Source organism: Ctenocephalides felis, unplaced genomic scaffold (assembly GCF_003426905.1).
Source record: "Ctenocephalides felis isolate EL2017-DRISC unplaced genomic scaffold, ASM342690v1 CF-g0.4_SCAFFOLD_01492, whole genome shotgun sequence".
In the NCBI taxonomy this organism is placed as follows: Eukaryota; Metazoa; Arthropoda; class Insecta; order Siphonaptera; family Pulicidae; genus Ctenocephalides; species Ctenocephalides felis.
This window is the reverse complement of record NW_020537646.1, coordinates 15,674,375-15,696,481: the sequence shown is the minus strand read 5'-3', so window position 1 is coordinate 15,696,481 and position 22,107 is coordinate 15,674,375. Positions and strand designations below refer to the sequence as shown.

At 29.1% G+C, this 22,107-nt stretch overlaps 1 protein-coding gene across 1 annotated transcript in view; it reads right to left on the bottom strand.

Annotated features, from left to right (window-relative positions):
- The window catches only part of LOC113370924 (filamin-A-like), a gene marked incomplete at its 5' end in the record, with an annotated part of 26,377 nt that extends 5,708 nt beyond the window's left edge, over positions 1 to 20,669 (bottom strand). Inside the window, 17 exon segments of the mRNA XM_026611594.1 lie at positions 5,763 to 5,930; positions 6,041 to 6,284; positions 6,460 to 6,682; positions 6,963 to 7,086; positions 7,139 to 7,512; positions 7,586 to 7,763; positions 8,753 to 9,011; positions 9,336 to 9,575; positions 9,753 to 9,916; positions 10,033 to 10,142; positions 10,358 to 10,533; positions 12,029 to 12,192; positions 12,801 to 12,942; positions 13,240 to 13,463; positions 13,785 to 14,027; positions 14,767 to 14,950; positions 20,177 to 20,669. Coding sequence (XP_026467379.1) covers positions 5,763 to 5,930; positions 6,041 to 6,284; positions 6,460 to 6,682; positions 6,963 to 7,086; positions 7,139 to 7,512; positions 7,586 to 7,763; positions 8,753 to 9,011; positions 9,336 to 9,575; positions 9,753 to 9,916; positions 10,033 to 10,142; positions 10,358 to 10,533; positions 12,029 to 12,192; positions 12,801 to 12,942; positions 13,240 to 13,463; positions 13,785 to 14,027; positions 14,767 to 14,950; positions 20,177 to 20,347 — 3,388 coding nt within the window.
- Between the last annotated feature and the right edge of the window lie 1,438 nt (positions 20,670 to 22,107).

Below are 22,107 nucleotides of genomic sequence, written 5' to 3'. Positions count from 1 at the left end.
GTATAATGTATTTGTCGTATTATGAACTGAAAAAAATGGCTTTTTCTATGATTTCGGTTTACGGGGACGTCCATTAATCACGTGGACTAATATTATAAAGATTTTTGGAACCCCCCTCCACTTGATTATACGTTGTAATATTTAAAATAACCCCCTTCCCCAACGCACATCACATGTACTTTAGCCTGGAGCGAAAATTGTAAAATTTTTAATTTTAATTTAATTAATGTTTTTGTTTTTTATAAAAATTTCAAGTTAAAAATAAATACCAGTGATATCTTACTAGACCCCTCTCTCCCCCACATATTTCCTAATTTTTGTCAAAGTTAAAAACTTCACGTGATTAATGGACGCCTCCTTAGCATGGCTTTTCCATAAAATAAATTTTTCCAGTTACTTGTTTTTTTATATCTTCCGTATAAATCGTGTGAGAAGTGTTATAAAAGATTTCATGTAACTAATATAAACTTTGAGAACCACAAAAGGAATGTAAAACCTTCAACCGCGCAACTCTTTCGAACTCAAAAACATAAGCCAAGGCGAGACCCATAGCCCCATACCATGCGTGGACCAACATTCCTAGCGGTAACCGAAGGCGAAATGCACGCCGGGCCGGCAACGCACACACCGACGCACGATTGGCGATCACATGTGTAAAAGGGGTCTCATGTCAGGAACAAGTTTCTGATTATTTTTTTGATAATATCCGCTTATTATAATAAGTAGGTGGACAGATTTAAAGACATGTTAAGATATACGCCCGCGATGGATGTGAACTTTACGAGTTGAGGCAGGACCGTTAGTTGTGGAATAAAAATATTTGATTTTGGTACAAATATATATTGGATATTTGGAGTCGAATTGAATTTGCATACTAGTGGTGTATGCATGGCATTGTACATTGAAGCAATTTTTGCTGGAACTTATGTACCGTAATTAAACATTCAGACACAAAAGAAACATGAAAAATAAAAATTGATCAATAATTAACAACTAAACAACAAAACAAGCACACAAAAAATAAAGAAAAAAAAAAAAAAAATACAAAATAATAAAATAATAATAAAATTGATCAATAATTAACAAGTAATAACAAAAACAGCACACAAGTATAGAAACAAGCTAATCAGTCACCCACATTTATTAGCAAACTCATTGATAACAGAGAACTATCCAAGAAGATTGAAAAGAAAAGCGCCACTGGATTTAAGCCATCAACTCTCCTAATAAAAAATGGAAATAACTTAATCATTATTTATAAGAAATTATTCCATAAGTAAATAGTTAAAATTATATAATTATCAATAAAATATTGTGAATTTTATATCGAATGGAAAAACAACTACTGAGTTGTTTTTTCCAACATACCCTTATAGTATACAATGTCCCTTTTCGGCCGACTATTGTAAATTCATCAAATTTATTGAATGTCCTTTACTGGACAGGTAAAAATTAACAACTATTGTTTTATAGATAATTTTTGAAAAATGTTTTTAAATTTTAAAATTATTTACAAAAATATGTTTCTGAAATTTATTCAAAATGACCAATGAACCTGACATTATTTTTATCAACTAATCATTTTCTTCACACTATCATCACAAGAAAAATATTTTTGAATCATTCTAATCGGTGCTCCGTTCTTTCATAAACTACTATTTCTTTGGCAGTTTTTGAGAGAACGAAGCATACGATTTGAATGATTCAAAAAACTTTTTGCCTGTGTTTACAAAACGATTGTTTGAAAAAAAATTATTCAAAAATAATAATTTCAAAAAATAAGTTATCATTCATAGCAAAAATCATTCGGATTTCAATTATAATTCTAACTTGAAATAAATAGTTTTAATTTTGCAATTCAGTTTATATAATGCTTAAAAATATTAGACAAGATTCTTTTTTATTCTAACTCTGCTTCGAAAGGGATCATTGAGTTTTTGTTATAAAAATTTTATATAATGTTATATAAATCTTATAAACTTATATAAATCTCTCATCGTCCAATTCATGTATATATTTTGTCTATGCAATACGAATAATAGTTTTTGAAATATTTAATATTTTTTGAAATTGTATTACAGTATGGAGGTTTCAGCAATTTGCCTTAAGGCACGATGCCATACACCACTAGTTGTTCTTTATCTTCGAAACGGTGGAATTGCCTTTGTTCAAAATCTAATCGGAACGTCCCTCATTAATACAAATCAAATGTTTTTTGAATGATTAAAATCGGTCAATCCGTGCCGTGCCCCCTAAATCGTAAACTGAAAATTGTATCCGAACATACATGCACACATATACACATATTTCTATTTTTCGTATAATAAGGTATAGCCAAGGTATTTTCAGAAACCTTCGAAACGTAAAGATATCCAAAAATTTTCTTGTACGATCTTTTTGCGATTACTTTAACTCACAGAAAGTATGAAATCATGAATAATTTTCAAATTCCATTTGTAACTTCTATAATACATTACTAAAATATCAACATATTGATCACCCTCCACAATAAAAAAAATACAATACTCACTAAAAATATCTGTAATATTGAATCGAATGTTTATATTTCTATTAAAGTCTGCATAACTATTATTTTATTACTTAATATGAAATTTATTTTTGTCATTTAAAAAAATCATGGTCAATGTATTATACAGTTTATAAGAAATCTCAGTAACTCGTAGCAATCAACTTTATCTCTAATCATATGCTCATAGTTTACATTATATGCCTCTTTAACTTTCATTTGTTTTTCAACATTTATCTACAACCAGCAATAAAGTAATAATTACAGATTAGTCGAATCAAGAGTGTTTTATACCACTTTCTAAATCAGAACAAAGAAAATTGTGCTTCAATTAATCTTTCTACACTTCGAAAATTATATTTGTTTGAGAATAATATATACTTGTGCTAATAATGGTAATACATGCGATTATTAAGATTATTTTTCCTGTAGAGGCGAATGCATATGTGCATTAACAATGCTTTCTCTTCAATTTGCCAAACGTGTCGAGTTACGATTGTATTTGTTGGAAAGTGCATTGACAAAATAGATAGTGAGAAATAATTACCAAGAAACATTAAATATATATATCTTATTTTGCAAGTACATAAGACTGATATTTAGACCTTGCTCTTTGTTATACAAAAATCAAGGAACGTTGAAGTAACTATCATGCAATAGAAAAATTGCAACAAAATGAATATGAGCCAAAAATAAATGAAAAACAAGTTTACCAAGATCTACAAAATCTATAAAATTATTTGTTTACTGGATTTATGTTCGTTCAGTGTAAATCGACTGTGAAGAATTCAAACGCATCAATTGACATAGTAACCTTCTACAAAATAAAGCCAATGCTTTCACTTTGATGGTCAACAAATTGCATTTCTGAACAACAACGTTAGAATATTTAAGATTTTTATTTAGATTAGATTTTGTACATGCAATGTGTGGAAAGTGAGCAATCTTATAATGCATTAATTATAATTAGCCCGATTGTAATCAATTTTTTTAAAATGGTTGCATGTTTACTTCTGACATATCAATTTTCTTTACTTCCATTTATGCAAAATATTGTCTTTAATATCTTATAACAATAAAAACAAACCCAAATTCTCAAAAAAATCAATGCAAGATTGAGAGCATGTACATGCTAATTTTGCCTGTGTTATTCACATTTCAAATCAATCAATCGATCAAAATTGAAATTAAAATCTGTTTTTATCAACCAAAATCGTATAGTCATAATGCAAGATACCACAGAAAACTCATCGTTTAAAACTCCACTAGTAACTTTAAGAATTATTTTTAATTTATAGTTTGATTAAATTTTCACCATAATATATAGGATATAATTCAATTATTTCAGTGTAGATCAATAATGTGGTTCACATTGTTAATCCAGTTTTAGATATACATCAATACATCTATGTATGTTAATGTTTTCATCAAATTGGTCTGGTGATTATATAACTTACAAGAGAAAATAATAAAGTTGCCTTCTCGTAATTCAACCGGTTGTGGAATGCGCATGCAATGTAATTTTTTGTATATAAATATAATGCATTATTTATTATTACAAGCAGATATAAACGCATTTTAAGAATTCATAAAATCGCGTTTGATGTTATATGGTTGTAACCATTTATAGTAAACAGTTATTTACCTACATAACTAAGAATTGAGAATTTATACAAATTATATAAATTGTACCGCGTTATATGGAGACCAATAAATTCGTAGTGTATGATGAATTATAAATTGTTATTAAAATTGTTATTAAAAGCTGAACTAAAACACTATTTTCCAACAAAAATTTTAACGTTCCCTGAAAACACTCTGCAGCTTTAAAACCTGTCGTACATAGCTATAATATAACTTGGCATGTCCATACAAACGTATTATAAAATATAAATAATTCGGAGGAATCAACGTAATAATTAATCTCTAAAATAAAAAAAATGCAATACTCACTTATCACATACAGTCATGGAGGCGTCCAAACGTTTACACTAACATAAAATGGCGTCTAAACAAACGTTAATACACTAATATAAAATGACGCCCGAACAAACGTTAATCACACTAACATAAAATGGCGCCCGAACAAACGTTAATCACACTGACTTAAAATGACGCCCAAACAAACGTTAAATACTCTAACATAAAATAGCGCCCGAGTTTTTTTTGACATACTCGTACACAAACATGAGGCTTGTCGACCCGTTGCGTTGGCGGGTCGACTCGCCTTTGTTATGATGCCTGCAAAACTCAGGCACCAACTGAACTGGACGGAGGAAATTTGCCATAATTTTGACTGACATAGACAAACAAAGGCGCATTGTATAGATAGGAAACTTCAGTTGGAAAACAAACCATCTGAACTTGTATCAAAATATCGATAGTATTTCCATAATTCTCGCACAATTGCCCTCTGTTGGGGTATTTGATTTTAATATCTAGATATAATATTTTAGCGACACTTTGACAATAGAGGTGGCGGTATTTCGTATGCAATTAAAAAGGGCGCGCAAATTAAAATGGCCGGTCAATGTTTTTATATGTGAATATTATTTAAATGTCATATTAATAAAGATGTATCGGCGACTTCTTTCGCATAAAATAAGTTAAAGGTTTTAGCATTTTTCTGGCAATGGCTATCTATTTTTAGCTTTTTGTATTAGCTTCACCAAAGATTTTTTTATATATAATATTCGCTGTACAATTTATTATATAGCCAATACAAAAACAATTTTCCATACTACGCGGGGCTGAAATTGAGATGGTCTTCCGATAACACTGTCATATTGAGATAGTTCTCAATAAATCACGAACAGCACTAAATTCAAATTTAGCTGAATGTAAAGATGGAAACGGTGGTAAAATTTTTCTTGCACATTAGGGCATTTGGTTACAATTTTTTTTACAAAGTCAGTACAATCATCAATCAGTTGATATTATGGTAACGTCTAACACTATTTAATTTTTTTTGTTAAAATAAATCTAATAATCAGGTTTTGTAAAATGTTTAACAGATATCACCTAAATGATCGAGTTAATTTTTAAATTAAATTTAGAAATTGCTTCCTCCCCTGTGAGATGTACGCCACGTACGGTGCATTGGAAAAATTTTAACAATAAATTTTAACTTCCCTGGTTAATTCAGTAGATTTATCGAGAAAATTACTCTTACGATGCTCGACGAGTTTATTAAATCACATAAACGGTTTAAAATATACGTATAATAGGCACTTACCTGGTACGGTTTCTCCATTAAATGTGATTCTGATGCTGTGTCTCATGACTTCGTGAGGTGTAAATGCTGCAAGAAATCTTTGATTGCCTAAAGGTTTCACAGACGATGTTACGCGTCCTCCATTAACAAGAATTTCAAGATTTCCAGAACCGGCACGGGATCCATCAACTAGTAAAAATATATTGTTAGAATAATTAGTTTTACCAGGATACTATATAATGTATATTGATCAATCAATAATGTATATTGATTTATTCTTAAATATGTATTATAATTACTTTCGAATTCCACCGGTTCGCCGACGACACCATCAGGTATTCTCTTGACTTTTACAGCCTTAGCTCCTCCTGATTGTGAGTCTAGTCTTGAAGATTCCATGGACAAAGAAGACTGGTGCGTCTGATTATAAGGACGGAATCGTGGATGTGCAGCATCAGTTTCGTGCACTGGAGAACCAAATCGAGGTGATGTTGTGCGCTCATATGTTTTTCTTTCATTTCGGACTAAGTTGCTGCTACTAGTCTGAAAATGATATAGATTTTTTTTACAAAGTTTTTCGTTAACAATTCGAGGAATTTTTTGTGGTCAATCAAAATTCTATATATATAAGATTTCTTCAATTCATGGGTCCAAGAGATCACAAATCTTTGTCGGGTTGAAGCAATTTTTATACGGTTTTATAAGTTAATATACTTACATATGTATCTGCAAAACTTTTCTTGGATACATAGTTCGAATTTTCTGTTTCATCCAAGTTCAGGCGCCTCATACGATAAGATTCATCATGCAGATCAGAATTCAACAAAGCCGAAGAACGAGTATTACTATTTATTCTAGTGTTGCGTTCTGTTTCCTCATTACGTGCAAAGCTTAAATCTGTATTTAGTTGACTTTCTGCCAAGTTTGCGAGAGATTCCAAGCTGTAAAAGAATTCGAATTGTAATACGTTAAAAAGGTCATATAGAAATATTTATTCACTGAAAAATATTTGAAGTAAAAGATACACAAATGATAGATTTCAAATATAAGGATCTGTATACTGTTCTTTTATGTATTCAACAATATTAAAATACATCTCTAATTTTCCCAAAAGACAAGTGTATAGTTTTAATTACAGTCTGTATTTTTATCATTTTATTCATAACACAATTATATTTCTCTTTTTATACATATGTCTTAATCTTATGAGCTGATATTTACCTATTATGTGATAATAAATGTTTAGTTTTGGCGATTGCATCCCAACTGTCCCTGCGTGATGGTCCATTTGTCAATGAAGACACACGTACGTTAGAGCTATGATCAATTTTACCACGCTCAAATTCTGAAGAATTAAGAAAATGAATTAAAATTCCAAAACTGTATTAAATATGTACCTGAAAATGTAGGAGAAGTGCTTCTCAATCTGCTACTGCTTCCAGTTTCTCCATAATGCGATTTATAATTGGACGAACTCTGCTTAGAGGAACTACTGATTTTTACTACTGTTGGGCTTTCAGATCTGTAACCAGAAGGACTGTAAGTAAACATTCTCGGACTCGAAGTTGTATTTCTCGGACTCGATGTGAGATTCCTTGGACTTGATGTGACATTTCTAGGACTCGATGTAACGTTTCTTGGGCTAGAAGATACATTGCGAGGACTGGACGTGATGTTACGGGGACTGGATGTCCTATTTGTAGTAGATTCCCAGTGCGAACTTGATGTCATGCTTGAGCTAAATGATTTACCTTGGTAAACTGGACTGCTTCTATTAAGATTGTAAATACTTCTGTTAAATTTAAATTACACTTAACAAAATAAAACAGAAAATGCTGAAGTACCTTGTTTCATATGTAGGTCTTGAAGATCCTAAAACATCATGTGAAGATTTTTGTGTATTGGAACTGCTTGTATATTTGGAGGTACTAGTAAATGCAGATTTATCTCGTGAAAGGCTGGAAATGTGATCTGTCTCGTCGTATCCATAAGAAGGACTTTCAGAACGACGCTTAACAGTAACTGTAATGAGATTTTGCAATATTTAGTATAAGTTATTTTATTAATGATTTAATCAAGTAACAATAAGTAATAAAGCATAAAAATATTCACTGATTATTATTAACTTCCCGTAGGGTAAGTTATTGTAATGGGCCGAAAATCGGAATTGAAAATTTTAACATTTCTCGACGTTTTGAAGGTTTTTGAACGTTTTGGCATACCTCAGAAAAAATGGATATGTGTGTGTGTGTGTGTGTGTGTGTGTGTGTGTGTGTGTGTGTGTGTGTATGTATGTATGGATACAAATTTCCAGTCACGGTTTAGGGCGCACGGATCAACCGATTTGAATGGTTCAAAAAACATTCGATTCCTATTGATAGGGAAAAGAGCTGATTAGTTTTTGGCAAAGGCAGGTCCAGCCGTTTCGGAGATACGGAGCAAAGAGTGCAGAAAATAGAAATCGAATTTTTGAGAGAACGGAGTATCTGATTTGAATGATCTAAAAAGCATTCAATTAGTAATGATTGGGAGAAGTGCTTATTAGTTTTTGGCAAAGGCAGGCCCAGCCATTTCGAAGATATGGAGCTAAATATGTAAAAAATGGCAGTTTTTGAGAGAACTAAGCGTCCGATTTAAATGATTCAAAGAACTTTCTGCTTGTCTTAACAAAATAATTGATTTTGGAAAAAAAAATTTTGTTCAATTTTTTTTTTTTTTTTTTTTTTTTTTTTTTTTTTTAGTTTTATCAAAAATATTTCAGATTTTATTTTTAATTCTGGCTATAGTTCTAATATACTTTACAAATATTTTCAACTCTGCAATTCAGTTTATATAATTCTCATAAATATTAGACAATGTTACAATATTTATAATAATCTATTTGAAAACATTCAGTATTCCTCGAACATTTCGGTACGGGAAGTTCCAGCAATTTGCCTTAAGGCACGATGCCATAAATGCCTCAAGACAGAATTCCACTTACAGCTAGTTTATTATTTAGTTCTAATTACCAGTTACAGGACTAGCCGTTTTCAATGGAATTGGACTTTCTCTAAGCCTGTAGTTATAAACAGGGCTCTCCCTTTTGGAATGAACAGGGCTTTCTCTATTGCGAGAATTTACAGGACTCTCACGACTTTTGTAATTTACTGGACTCTCTCTGTTTCTAGAATTAACTGGCGAATCTGATGATTTTCTGCCTTTTTGTGTTCCAACACGCATGATGAAAGGTGAACCTTTGACATCATAACCATTGAAGTAGACATAAATCTATAATGATTAGAAATAAAAATCAAAGTATGTTCTAATTTTTTTATGTTATAGTGACGTAGTTACCCTTAGCCATGTGATGGTACAATTTTCAAAAATACATTTATTATTTACATCCATGAGGATTGTTTAAACAAAAATTCAGCACTTCTAATGTTGTCTTAATTTTTTTGAGATAGACCACTAGGCAACAAAATGCAAAATATAGAATTTAGTGTCTTGAAATTTGTTTTATTATAAATGTACTGTCCGTTAAAACTAGACCAAATTACGGTTGGAGAAAATATGTCTAATATTATTTTACCCTAGTCTATAATCATTTACCCTGTGTTTTCCATTCTGCTTAGGTACAAAAGTGACTCGATGTCTCCATCGGTCCAGCTTTTCGACTGCACAAAGCAATGATCTTTTATCATGGACTACATCGACATGAACTTCTGCTCCGGGCGCTCCGGTTTCACGGGTGTCCACATCGAAACTGTGGGCACGGCCTGCGACCGCACCTTCGACTCCGGACACTGAAACGCCTCGAGGGTCAAATACTGAACATGTGAAAGGACCACCCTGAAATAAAAGTACATAATTATATAAAAATAATAATAAACTACAACCACAATCAAAACTATAAAACATTAAAGTTGAAGACTTTGCCTGAATGCCTGCGTTTACATTTATGATTTATAATATAACTATAATTAGTAAGCAACTTTCTATCAATTTCCAATAAATACTTTTCCGTACTTGAATATGTTTTCCCTGATAGGTGATAGCAATTTCCCAGGTTCCAGCTTCATCAGGTTTGAATATAGCACTGTTAGTTCCATCTATAGATTTTAGAGGGCATTCCAAAGCTCTACCATTTGGACTGTATGCTGTTACCAGAATATCTTCTTTTTTAGGGGCACCTGAATAAAAACGGTTAATGTTGCAAAATGTTAAGCTGCATAATTAAATACACTCTGATTTGGTTTTAATTATATCGCATGTGATTTTCTGATGACTAAATAATATTAGTAGTTACCAGTAGCACTGACTAGAACTTCAACTAAACTGCCCAAAGCACAAGGAGCCATGCCTGGGGGTAAAACTTTGACATGACGGGGTAGAACTCTGAAGAAGTAGCCATCCAATCTGAAATAAATTATATTATGATGTGAAAAATTTAGTACTGATAGATGCCTTTATTTGTAAATTTTTAATTCTGGAATTTATTGAAATTTTTGTAAGAATCTAATGCCATTATGGCTAGAGTCCCAACATAATTTTGTGAAAATATAGAAAGAATCTTTCTCTTATATGTTATGCTCAAAATAGTTGAAATATAAAGTAACTAATTACTAAATTACCTATCTTCGTTCACATCCAAAACAATTTCATGCATTCCCATTCTGTCTGGTATATAAGAACCTTCTCCTCGATGGAGTTTTACAGGCTGAGGAGCTCCACCAGCTGGAGGAATTATTGAAGCTCGAACCATGCTGTAGTCTAATTCTTTCGTAAGGAGTTCAACACGGAAATGGGTCTGTAATAAAATATACATGTACCAGTTAAGAATATTAACATAGTTATGCACGTTGAAAAGATTTTCAATAATTAAGGACCTATTGTCTTGGATTAGTCAAATGTATACGTTGGATAGATCTGAATATCTATTGCTAACATAATTTGATTAATTATATTTTGAATATAATATTATTATATTATACTCTACTATTAGATATCATAGATAATCTATCTATTATCTATCATACCGTAAGATACCTATATCACCAGTAATTTATTATATACCTACATATGTTTTACTTCCTTATAAATCTTAATTTCTATTATTTATATATTTACCTATATTATTCTCTCTACCTATCTATTGTCTATACTTATCGCTATATTTCATCATATACTCTCAATCCCTACATTATATACCGAATACACTTATATCTACTATATATCCTATTACCTACAATTTCTTTTACACGCTATTTTTACCCTTACCGGGAATTGAACCCGGGACTTCCGCGTGGCGGTTACGCACCTTAACCATTACCCTATCGGATATCCCCATCAATAATATAATATGGGATGCACTATTATTGTTACCGCGGTTCATTTTCTAATTAATAGTAATTAACACTAAGGTGTCGAACCGACACGCGAAAAAAGACGATTGATCGTAGTGTTACGGTGGTTTAGTGGTTAAGGTCGCTGCCTGTCACGCGGTGGACCGGGGTTCGATTCCCGGTAAGGGTAAAAATAGCGTGTAAGAGAAATTGTAGGTATAGGATATATAGTATAGATATAGGTGTATTCGGTATATAATGTAGTAGGGATTGAGAGTATACTATGAAATATAGCGTATGGTAGATGTAAGGCGTATAATATGGAATGCAATGTATAGGCATACGTAAGGCTATCAAAACACACGAATAGGAACTTATGATGTAGGTGTTATCCTATAAGGAATACAAAAGTTACATAAATTTAATTTGTAAATATTATTAACTTCCCGTAGGATAAGTTATAGTAATCGCGAAAAAATCGAAAATGAAAATTTTAATATATCTTTAGGTTTCAGAGGTTTCTGAAAATTTTGGCATACCTTAGAAAAAAATGAATGTATGTGTATGTGTATGTGTGCGTGTATGTGTATGTGTGCATGTGTGTGTATGTATGGTTCCGTACCAATGTTTATCAGTTAGACGGCGACGCGGCGCTTACGCGCTTCAATATTTCATCTCTATGCAGTTAATGCAGTACGATTTCTTTGAAAAAAAGTTCAGAATTTCCAAAATATTTTAAAATAAAGAAGCTTTTTTATCTAAAAAAATATATTTTTGTCAAAAATTTATGGTTTCTCAAAAATCTAATTTTGTCACAGTAAAATTTTTTCAAAAATGTTAATCTTTTTAAAAAAAATAATTTTTGGTACGGGAAGTTACAGCAGTTTGCCTTAAGGCACGATGCCATGTGCCTCACTAGTTATTTATTACAAATTGATTTTTCATATTTTTAGTACTTACTGTTTCCCCAACTCGACCGCTTGTTGATTCCAAATGTACGGCAATCATATCAGCCAGAGGTGGGCGAGGTTTCACCCATTGGAAATGCGCCGCATAAGCCATAACTCCTAAATGACCCACATCGGTCTTGGCCATATCGCGAACTGATAAAACCGGCTGCACTCCTATTTGCAAATTATCTCTATTCAAATTCTTGTTCAATTAAAGTTCTTTGTTAAGTGACACAAGCTTTTACAACTACATAGTAAACCAAAAAAAATAAATTGCAGGTAGGTATTTACTACTCGTATCTTACTATACTTTAGCTATCATACTTGTGTTTAAAATAATGGTGTTGTACAATACCATTAAAAATAGCATTGTGTAACAAATAGCTAATTAAGTAGCTAAACTTGATTAGTTATATAAATATATTAATATCTTAAAGAAACATTTTATAAATATTGTTAAGTCCGTTCGTCTCCAATCACTCGTTTATTGTCTCTAAAATACACCAGAGATGAATATTATAGAGAGTGTATTTTAGAGACATTAAACGAGTGATCAGAGACGAATAAAGTTAACAATATGCATAAAAATATTTTTATTATTATTTCAATTTCATATTTGAATTACTTCAATATTAATAAAATAGCTAATATAGCATTACCACGTGCAAATCTTTGTTCAAAATTGGTATAAAATATTTGTTGAGACTCAACAACTTATGATACAACTGTTCAAGTATATTTTATATATTTCTACAAAAGTCCAAAATATTATTTTTTGTTACCTAATTTTTGTCCAGCATTAACTGCTTGTTGTAAATTAGATTCCCAATAAGCTGGATCGCTGCGCAACTTATCTGGAGCAGTTGCTGATCCACCTAGACTTCTGATGACTTCGGAAATGACTTTACCATCATTCCATTCAGTCTACAGAAATATTATAATATATAATTGATAAAATTATTCAAAGCACTCAAACTATAATTAAATATACAATGCACAATTGTAAAATCTGACAAATAAAATATAATTCCATTATATAACTCATAAACAATTTTTATCAATAATTTAAATAATTTAAATAATGGATTTAAGCAATGTTATTCGTGAAAATAATAAATTTAATTTAGAAAAAAATTGATTTCCATTAAAAATAGTAAGGTTTCTCAAGTTAGTAATTTGTTAGAACAAATAATCATATTTGATTTTGATTTAAGTACTGACCGTGAATCCCCTGACAGGTTTATCAAGTCTGGAATTGACCCAGCGCAAAGTAGCATGAAATCCTGGACTGTCTGGTTTCATGAAATAAGATAAGTAAGTCATGCCTGATAATTCGTCTAGCCAAGGTGATGCTAGATATTCTGGTTCCAACACCATCGGGATGCCAAATTCACGATTTGCAATATTCATCGCCCTTCCGCAATTTTCGACAGATCTATTCGGATCTATAAAAATAATAGTTAAATTATAAGTAATTAATAAAATACCAGTAATAAGATTATTTTAGCTAAAATAGCAAAATCTCGAGCAACTGAATAATAAACGTATTGTATCGCAGTTCTACATCGAAATCACATATTTTGTTATAAGAAATCCAACATAATCACAAAAATGAATTATTATTCACGGTTTTGGTAAAATGTAGAAAAGTATTAATATTTTTAATATTTCTAAACTCCATACATTTTTTCTAGACTACCTACAAATAATATCACAAATTTTGTATTTCAAATCCGATCAAATTACTAGAGATAATATCAACTCACCGAGATCCCTCCAATGCGGCGCAAGTCCCGGTTTACAGTAATCTAGCAGAGCATGTAATAAAACTCCTGAATTCCAATCTGTAGTTAAATTATGTACTCTGCATTCCGGAAGAACTGCTTGTAACCAGGCCAACATCAGTTTTCTTGGTGGGAACTTGCTTCGGCCGATCTGGTAGCGCACGATCAGAGACCATATCAGACCTAATATCAGTTTTAGGTTGCCGTTGACAATATCCACGTTGCCTAAAAAATAAAAATGGAATAAAATTTCTTGGAAAATTGAAATATAAAATTCTTAGATTTTTTAGAAACAAATTTGCTGTTTTTGAAAATATTAAATTCTTTTTTATTAAGTTCTTTTCACTAAATGAGTCAATTGATATTATATAATACATAAATGCATTTGTCAAATGTAAACTATCGTTTTCAATTGTCAATATTCTTAACATATATGACTTATAAATATTCACATTAAATATCCATTTTCTTTAACTCTTACTAAAGATACAATAATATTGGCAGATGACTGCTCTGTCATTAGATTAATTATTATAATTGTGTTTTTCTATTGTTGTTTTACATTGCTCTTATATCCATTACGATAACAAAGAAAGTTTTTTTTTCTAAATGATCTTATACAAGATTCCAATTATTAGAAAATAAATTAACGCTTATCGTTAATAATAGAAAATAGAAATGTGAATGAAAGTTGCGGAACTCATAAAATCGTAAAATTAATTTTATATATCAAATACTTTAAATGTGAGCTGCTATCAAATTTATATGTATCACAAGTAGTAAAAAATCAAATTAATGAAAAATGTTTTAAGCACAAAAATATATAACCTAAAAAATAGTTGTACGTGTAGAAGTATTTTTTTTATATGATGATGTATATTTAATTTAACTTTTATTAAATCTCAAGTTAATTCTTATGTAATTAATATTTGATATTTCTCAAATATATTTTTAGATAAAATACCTATATTGACTAGTTTGACACCATCTGCTTCAATTGCAGCCAAAGCCGTTGTGACGTTCTCTAAATAATGATGCTGGTTTCCAGGACGTCTGTTCCATGACGGCTTAAGACGTCTACCTTGTAAGGCCTCGACTAAGGCGCAAAGACGTGTACCATCACACAAATCTTGAGATAAATCTAAAACCTATTCAATAAATAAAATGTAGTCACTCATTGCATTTAAGATATTGCATGAAAAATATTGAATTTCAGATTTTTGTATGTTGCAAAGAGCAAGTTATCATTTTTTTATGTTAATTGTAGTATATAATTGATTTGTATATAAATATATGTATTTGCATATAATAAAAATAATTTCGCTTTAGTTTAATCCATCACCTCCTTTAAGCATGATCACTTAACTTACAACCTTATGGTTATAATTTTTTTTTGTAGATTCTACAGAATATCACATTCTACGCTCTATATATAATATACCTCCTTCTATAATTAGTCTACAATATGTTACAACTTTATATAATTTATAAATAAAAGCTAATATAGGCTATCAAATACATTTATCTATAAATCCTTTTGCAATAGATATTGTATAAGAAATTTATCTTCGTACATTTGTAATATTGTTAATTGTTCGAACATTTTATATCCCGTTTTAATTGCTGTGCATAAATGTAATAGAAATGCAATATGAGTACATAGTTTAATTAAATATTTTATATGATGAAATATATTTGAGTAATACTTTGATTTTTTTAAAAGCCATTTTATGTAATTTTTTTGCATAGATTTATTGCCAATCAAAATAATATAATTTTGTAAGACAAAATACTAGGTGTGAATGCATTTAAGGAGTTTATCTCCTATGAGATCTTTTTTTTTTCTTTTTTTTACATTTTATTTAAGATCGTATGGCCATATTTAATGTGAAATGGATTTATAAATATGAACGAATAATTAATTTTTTCATTGCTTTGTATTCCTTTCAAAATTGTTATAAATTTTCTACTTATTTGAATTGTCATTCATTAATCAAATCAACAAAATATTTCAAAATGTAATAACTATTCTAGAATAAAAATTTAACTTGACTTTATAAAATAAACAATTTTTGCAGTAAAAATTTAACTTGACTTTATAAAATAAACAATTTTTGTGGTAATTCAATTATTACTCTAATTATAATTATAAAACTGTGTAATTATGTTAACATTATTATGATGTTTAGATGTTGGAAACACCCACAATTGTTTCAACTCAATTATTAAAACTATCAACACTACGAAATGACATTGTTTATGAGTAATTTGTCATAAGAGACTATTTAAGACAAGGCTACATCGGAATCATGATGGAGATGTTTACTTTAATAAATCTTTTCCGTATAAATTTGCATCTAATTAAATAAACAATTATATAAATTTAATAAAAACAGAACAAAATAAACGATAAAATGTTTAATAAAATGATATCCGTAGTATGTTGATTTAATATAAAATAAGCAAATGATAATAATAATAAAATTAATGAGTAGGATAAATAAAACTTCTGAATAAAAAAAATAATACTAGAAAAACAAAGTAGAATAAAAACAATAAGAAAAAGATAATAAATATAACAAAATAACAATATTAGAAATAATAAGATAATAATAATAATAATATGTGGTGTAATGTAATTCCTGTAACTTATATGCTATTATGATGTAATTCCTATAATTTTCCTAGAATTATTAGAATGCAAATCAGTGGTTATTCTGCCTATCTGTGATGAGATTACTATTTTTCTCTATAAGCAACAATATCCTAATAGGCTTCTTTGGATTTAATTAACATTTAGACCTATATTCACAAATGATAACATATCTCTACTGCTTAGTATCAAGCTTACCTAGACAGGAATGAAACGTTTAACCTGAAATTTTGTGGTTTTTCAAAGTCGGTTAAGTACAAAGCATTTTTTACAGATCTACGTCCAGCTCATATTTTTTCTCTCTATTGACTTTATAAACAAGTATAGGGTCCGCCAAATAATTCTTTTTTTCAATCCTTTCAGATAAAAATGAAATTAATTCATTCAATAATGATTATAATAATTTCATTCAAAAATGAAGAAAAAAGTCTCGGCTGAGCGTTGGCTGAGCGTTGAAAAAAAATGAAAATGAAAAATGTTAGATGGCATATCCTATACATTAACCTTTGCAAACAATTGTTATATAATACTTATAATTGTGAGCAGAAATTGCACATATTACTAGAAATAAATTTTAAGAAATAGAACTTACAAAAAATTTTGTATGTCCTTGAATATTCATAAGTTGTACATATTTTTTTATGTTACTTGACAAAATCGAGTAAATCTTGAGATGTATTGCAATATGTTAACCATTGTGTTCAATATTATCAAGAAAGTAACAATGTATATAAATAAAAGTTAAAGCATAACCAAATCAAAATTTTGTCAGTTACTATTATTTTCAAGCAATTTTTAAAGAGTATAAGGAGCATGTTTGCTCCTTATTTAAATTAATTGAAATAGTGCTGATTTCTATTTTTTAATTTATTGATGAATTTAAATAAACGTAAATAAATGTCAAATTTATTTAAATGTCGATTTATTTTTATTTAGTTCAACTGTAGGTAGTATCAGTTACTTTCTGTCTATTACTCGGTGTCCAAATTTGGAAATTTACTTCTGTGATTGAAAACAAAAAAAAGTGATTTGTCTGCATGCAAAACACGATGTGTGTTCATTATGAATTAGCGTGGCAAATCTACAGAATTCTTGTCTGAGTTATTCATGCCTATATATAGTTGGAGAAGAACGTCCTCTGTGGCACAAATATCGACGACGAAACAGCCGACAGTTCCAAGGTTAACACTAAATGTTTACGTCATTTCTTCAATAATACTACCATTATTATGAAGATGTAATACTTCATATTTTACGGCGAAATAATAGATATGTAGTATTGATAGTGCGCGAAATATTAGAACACTGAAGCAGGCAAAGTTATTGATAATGGTGCTTCAAAATGAAAACTGTTACACGACACACTAGTTTTTTTTTATTAAGTTATTATTATTTTGATTTTTTATTAAATTTATGTACTAATTATAAATATTCATATAAAAGTATGAAATTCTAAAAATTATGATCGTTTAGGAATATTGAGATGTCATGACTATTGTTTTCGCCTTCTCTAAAAACCAAAGCCAACTCGTGTTGCTACAGTTTATATATACATTTTTATAAATTTGGTTAATTATTATTTCATATTATTTTCTAATATTATTTAATGATACATAATATATTTGTTAAATAATTAGATGTTCAGTAATGTTTATTTTCAATATTCTGGTTATTTATCTACCTATTAACGATTATCTATCTATAAACTAAATAAACTTATTCATTTAAATAATTGCATTTAACTAATTTTTTAACAAATGAAAAAATGCAATTTTTATTTATTTATTAGTATAAAAAAACTTCTCTAAATCTAAACTTATCTGATTAGATAATGATGCTTCACAATTTTATAAAAATCTAAAAAAAATTTATGTATTCAGATGTAACTAGCAATATGTACAAAATCTTAAACAAATAAACCTTAGAATCTTTTTGTGTGTGAACGCAATTATAATAATTAATTTAATGTAATATAAATAATTTAATTATTATTTAGGTTATTTATTTACCTACAAACAATTTAATAAATGGTAGATTCTTATGTGCTCATGATTTAATTAAGTTTATTGAATTTACCAATAAATATAAAAATAAAAATTAGCAATATTTCATTTAACTAATGTAAACATGCATCTCATGTTCTTCAAAAATTACAAGAAAATACTTAAAATAAAAACATAATTATTCTATTTAGTTAATGATTATTTGAAAAAAAAGTAATGGAAGACAGCAAAAGTAAGAGGCGACAGCAGTAATCTGTTGAAGAGAATTCTGGTGGCAAAATATTCATCTCTACTGGTACAAAACCTTCCTTTTTATATAATATTTATGATCAAAATTAAAAAATACAAATGGATTTCTTTACCTCCATTTGTTATACCAAATACGCCAAACCTATTGGATATACATATCTAATATGAATAATTAACATAAAAACAAGAGGTGGACCACTGAGTTGCCCTCTTGAAAAACATACCTTAGGTACGTCATAAAATTAGCTTATAGAATACGTAGTTATGATCGCTACTCAAAAAATATTAATAAAAAAAAGTTCATTATTTTTCCAACAAAATTTAAAAGAACGTGAAATGATTAAACCAATGTTACCTATAGGCTATGATACGTAGTGCTTCTCACACAAAATGGTACTAAATTAGACATTATAAACATAAATTGCAGCTTAATTCATATGTTATTATACCAGCGGCGGACCTCCCTCCCCCTGAGCTTGTCTTAAGGCTTAGATAGAATACTAATACAGAAATAAAATTACTTAATTACATAAATGAGTAAATGAGTAAGCATTAAGTACTTTGTTACTAAACACATTTTATAACTTCAATAGACAAACGATTTTCTAATCGTAATGCAAATATATATTCTATACATAATTTAATTATGTGACCCCCCCTGGCATCAAAGCTGGAACCGCCACTGTATTATACCACAAAGATGCATTGTTTTCTAAACCTAACAGCATTGCAAACACATGGCATTTTGACAGAATTTAGTACCATTCTCTATGAGAATAAGCGCTAATCTAACATATCATCTATGTAACATTGGTCTATTTTTCTGCAGAGTAAGCGCCCTAGTATATTAAATAATATTTACGATTCTTAATACAGTAGTCATTAAAAATCTGCTTAATATATTTAGCTCAGGTTTGTCACTTATACTCCAAAAGATGTCGGAGTCTCCAATAAGTTCTGTATATATTATGAAATTTGTTATTAAGGGACATTTGGGGAATATTCCTACTCCTGAATTTTTAGATTTTCCTGAGTGAATTGTTTACAATAAAATGGTTTAACATAATAATATAAAAGTAAATTATCCATATCAATAATTGTAAGCGTCCGGCGCAATGTTTATTAAAAAAGTCAATTAAAAATCACTACACACGGACTCTTTACTACCTCGAAGGACCAGATATAATTTATTATTAGAATGGCTATATCAGACCTTTAAAAATAAGCAAGTTAAATAAGTTGGTTTAGTTATCAATAGTATTTATTTGTTTGATGTTCACGGTTCAAGTAATGCGTACAGAATAAGGATGAATTTCTTAAAAATTATCTTAGTACCTAGAGTAGTGTAGGAAATTATTTTATTATAGGGCAGAGGGAGTTTAGTATATAGATGTAGTATATAGGGAGATGGATTAATAAAAATTGTGAGGCTCGAACAATAATTATCGAATTATTACTATCAGCCTTACCTTCATATTCTCCGATCGCAGATGTTCATTGACCCAATTTCTGAACGTGTTTCCTTGTATCTCAACCCACAAGTCCTCGTTGCCTTTGATGTTCATGCCCTTAGCGGCGGTTCCCTCCGGGCTGCGGGCCAAAAGACCCGCGTGGCTTATCTTCTGCGACGATCCGTCCATTTCGATTCGTTTTAAAATTATTCGACAAATTTATTTCAACAAACACAACCGTTATTGCTGTTCGACATTGTTCGAATCAAGGCTAAACTCGTATTTTCGAGTAATCGATATTTCACGTTCGATCTTTAATAAGTAATCAAAAATAACTGTATAATTATATAATATTTTATAACTGCACAATAATAAGTTAATTGAGGTGATAGATAATTTTATATTTGGTTTATAGTAGTATTTTGGCTTATTTTACTTTACTGGTTTTGACTAGATACGAAATTTAAAGATCTATCGCTAGGTGACTATTGCATGTTTCCGGATCATGTTTCTGAAACAACATAAAAACTAATTAATATTTTATATAATTAAAATAAATATTTGCATAAAAGTAATCATGGAGTAATAATTTAAACATTATAAACATATAAATAGTTTTAATTATTTTCCAATTTAGTTTGAATAATTTGTAATCAATTAAAAAAACGTTGTATGTTATCAACGTTAAGTTAATTAATTTTGTATTTTTGATCATTATCTAAAGTAAACTTAAGAGGTATTTATATGAAATTTTAATAAAAACTTGCTTCCAAATCTCCAGAGATACTATGTAGTTTATTTATATGCTTGGCCTCGAACTTCTTGTATAATTTTTGTATTTTTATTACGTGATGTCATGAGAAATATAAAACAATGTTATGAAGATTATAATCATTTAATATGTATGAATGCAAAAAATTTAATTTGAAGAGAATAATTGAAATAGTTTTGCAAATAAATAGATATAAATTATGAATATAAATACTATTGTATAAATAAATAATTTTTTTCTCTGAAAAATACTTTTTTTTTTTTGTATCATATAACAATCACAGTTGTTTACACACCCTATGAGTTGTTTGGCTAAATTACACATAATAACAATAATAAGAAAATAATGAAAATAATAATAATAATAATCACAGAAAGAAAAAAAACGAAAAAATTAATTAATTAAAATAAAATTAAAAAAAATAATAATAAATAAATAAATAAAATGAATTACAGATAAAGAAAAAAAAATGAATTTAATCCAAAATTGATATTGCTATTTAAGAAGAACTAAATGAAATTAAAAAAAATACAATAAAGAATATTACAGATTATTAAAGGTATATAAAAATACATAACTTGAATAAAGAATACAAAGCCAAGGAAATATAAAATATAGGTTGTAAATGAAAAAAGTAAATGAGAAAAAATATTTTTTCATCATATGAGTTAACTACAGGCAAAAGTAGAAAGTTCCGATATAAGATATAATCTGTTATGGCTAAGAAAACATCTGAAATTAGGATTAGTTTGAGTTTAAGTCGGTAACGATTAAATTTGGTCAGTCCCTATAAAAGGTTCTATAAAAATTGTGTAATATATATGTATATATGCATAATTTTCATTTATTTAATATTGAAATATTTTTTAAATAAAAAAATATATTTTTATATGAATTCAACGTACAATTTTTGTTACAATTTTATTACTTGCATGTATTTTATCAGTTTTTTTTTAAATTTTATGAGTACTTTAGCTTGCAATTCGATTTTTTGGAAATAGGCCATATAAACAAGTTTCTATTTAGGCAAATATTAACCTTTTAGACATCGGATTGACAAACTGTGTGTACGACCGTCGTCTATAGACGCCACCTAGTGTATCGACTTTTGCTTCAAGATTTTTCACTTTGAGTTAAATTATTGAGGATTGTAATTTGTTATTGTAATTTTTAGTTT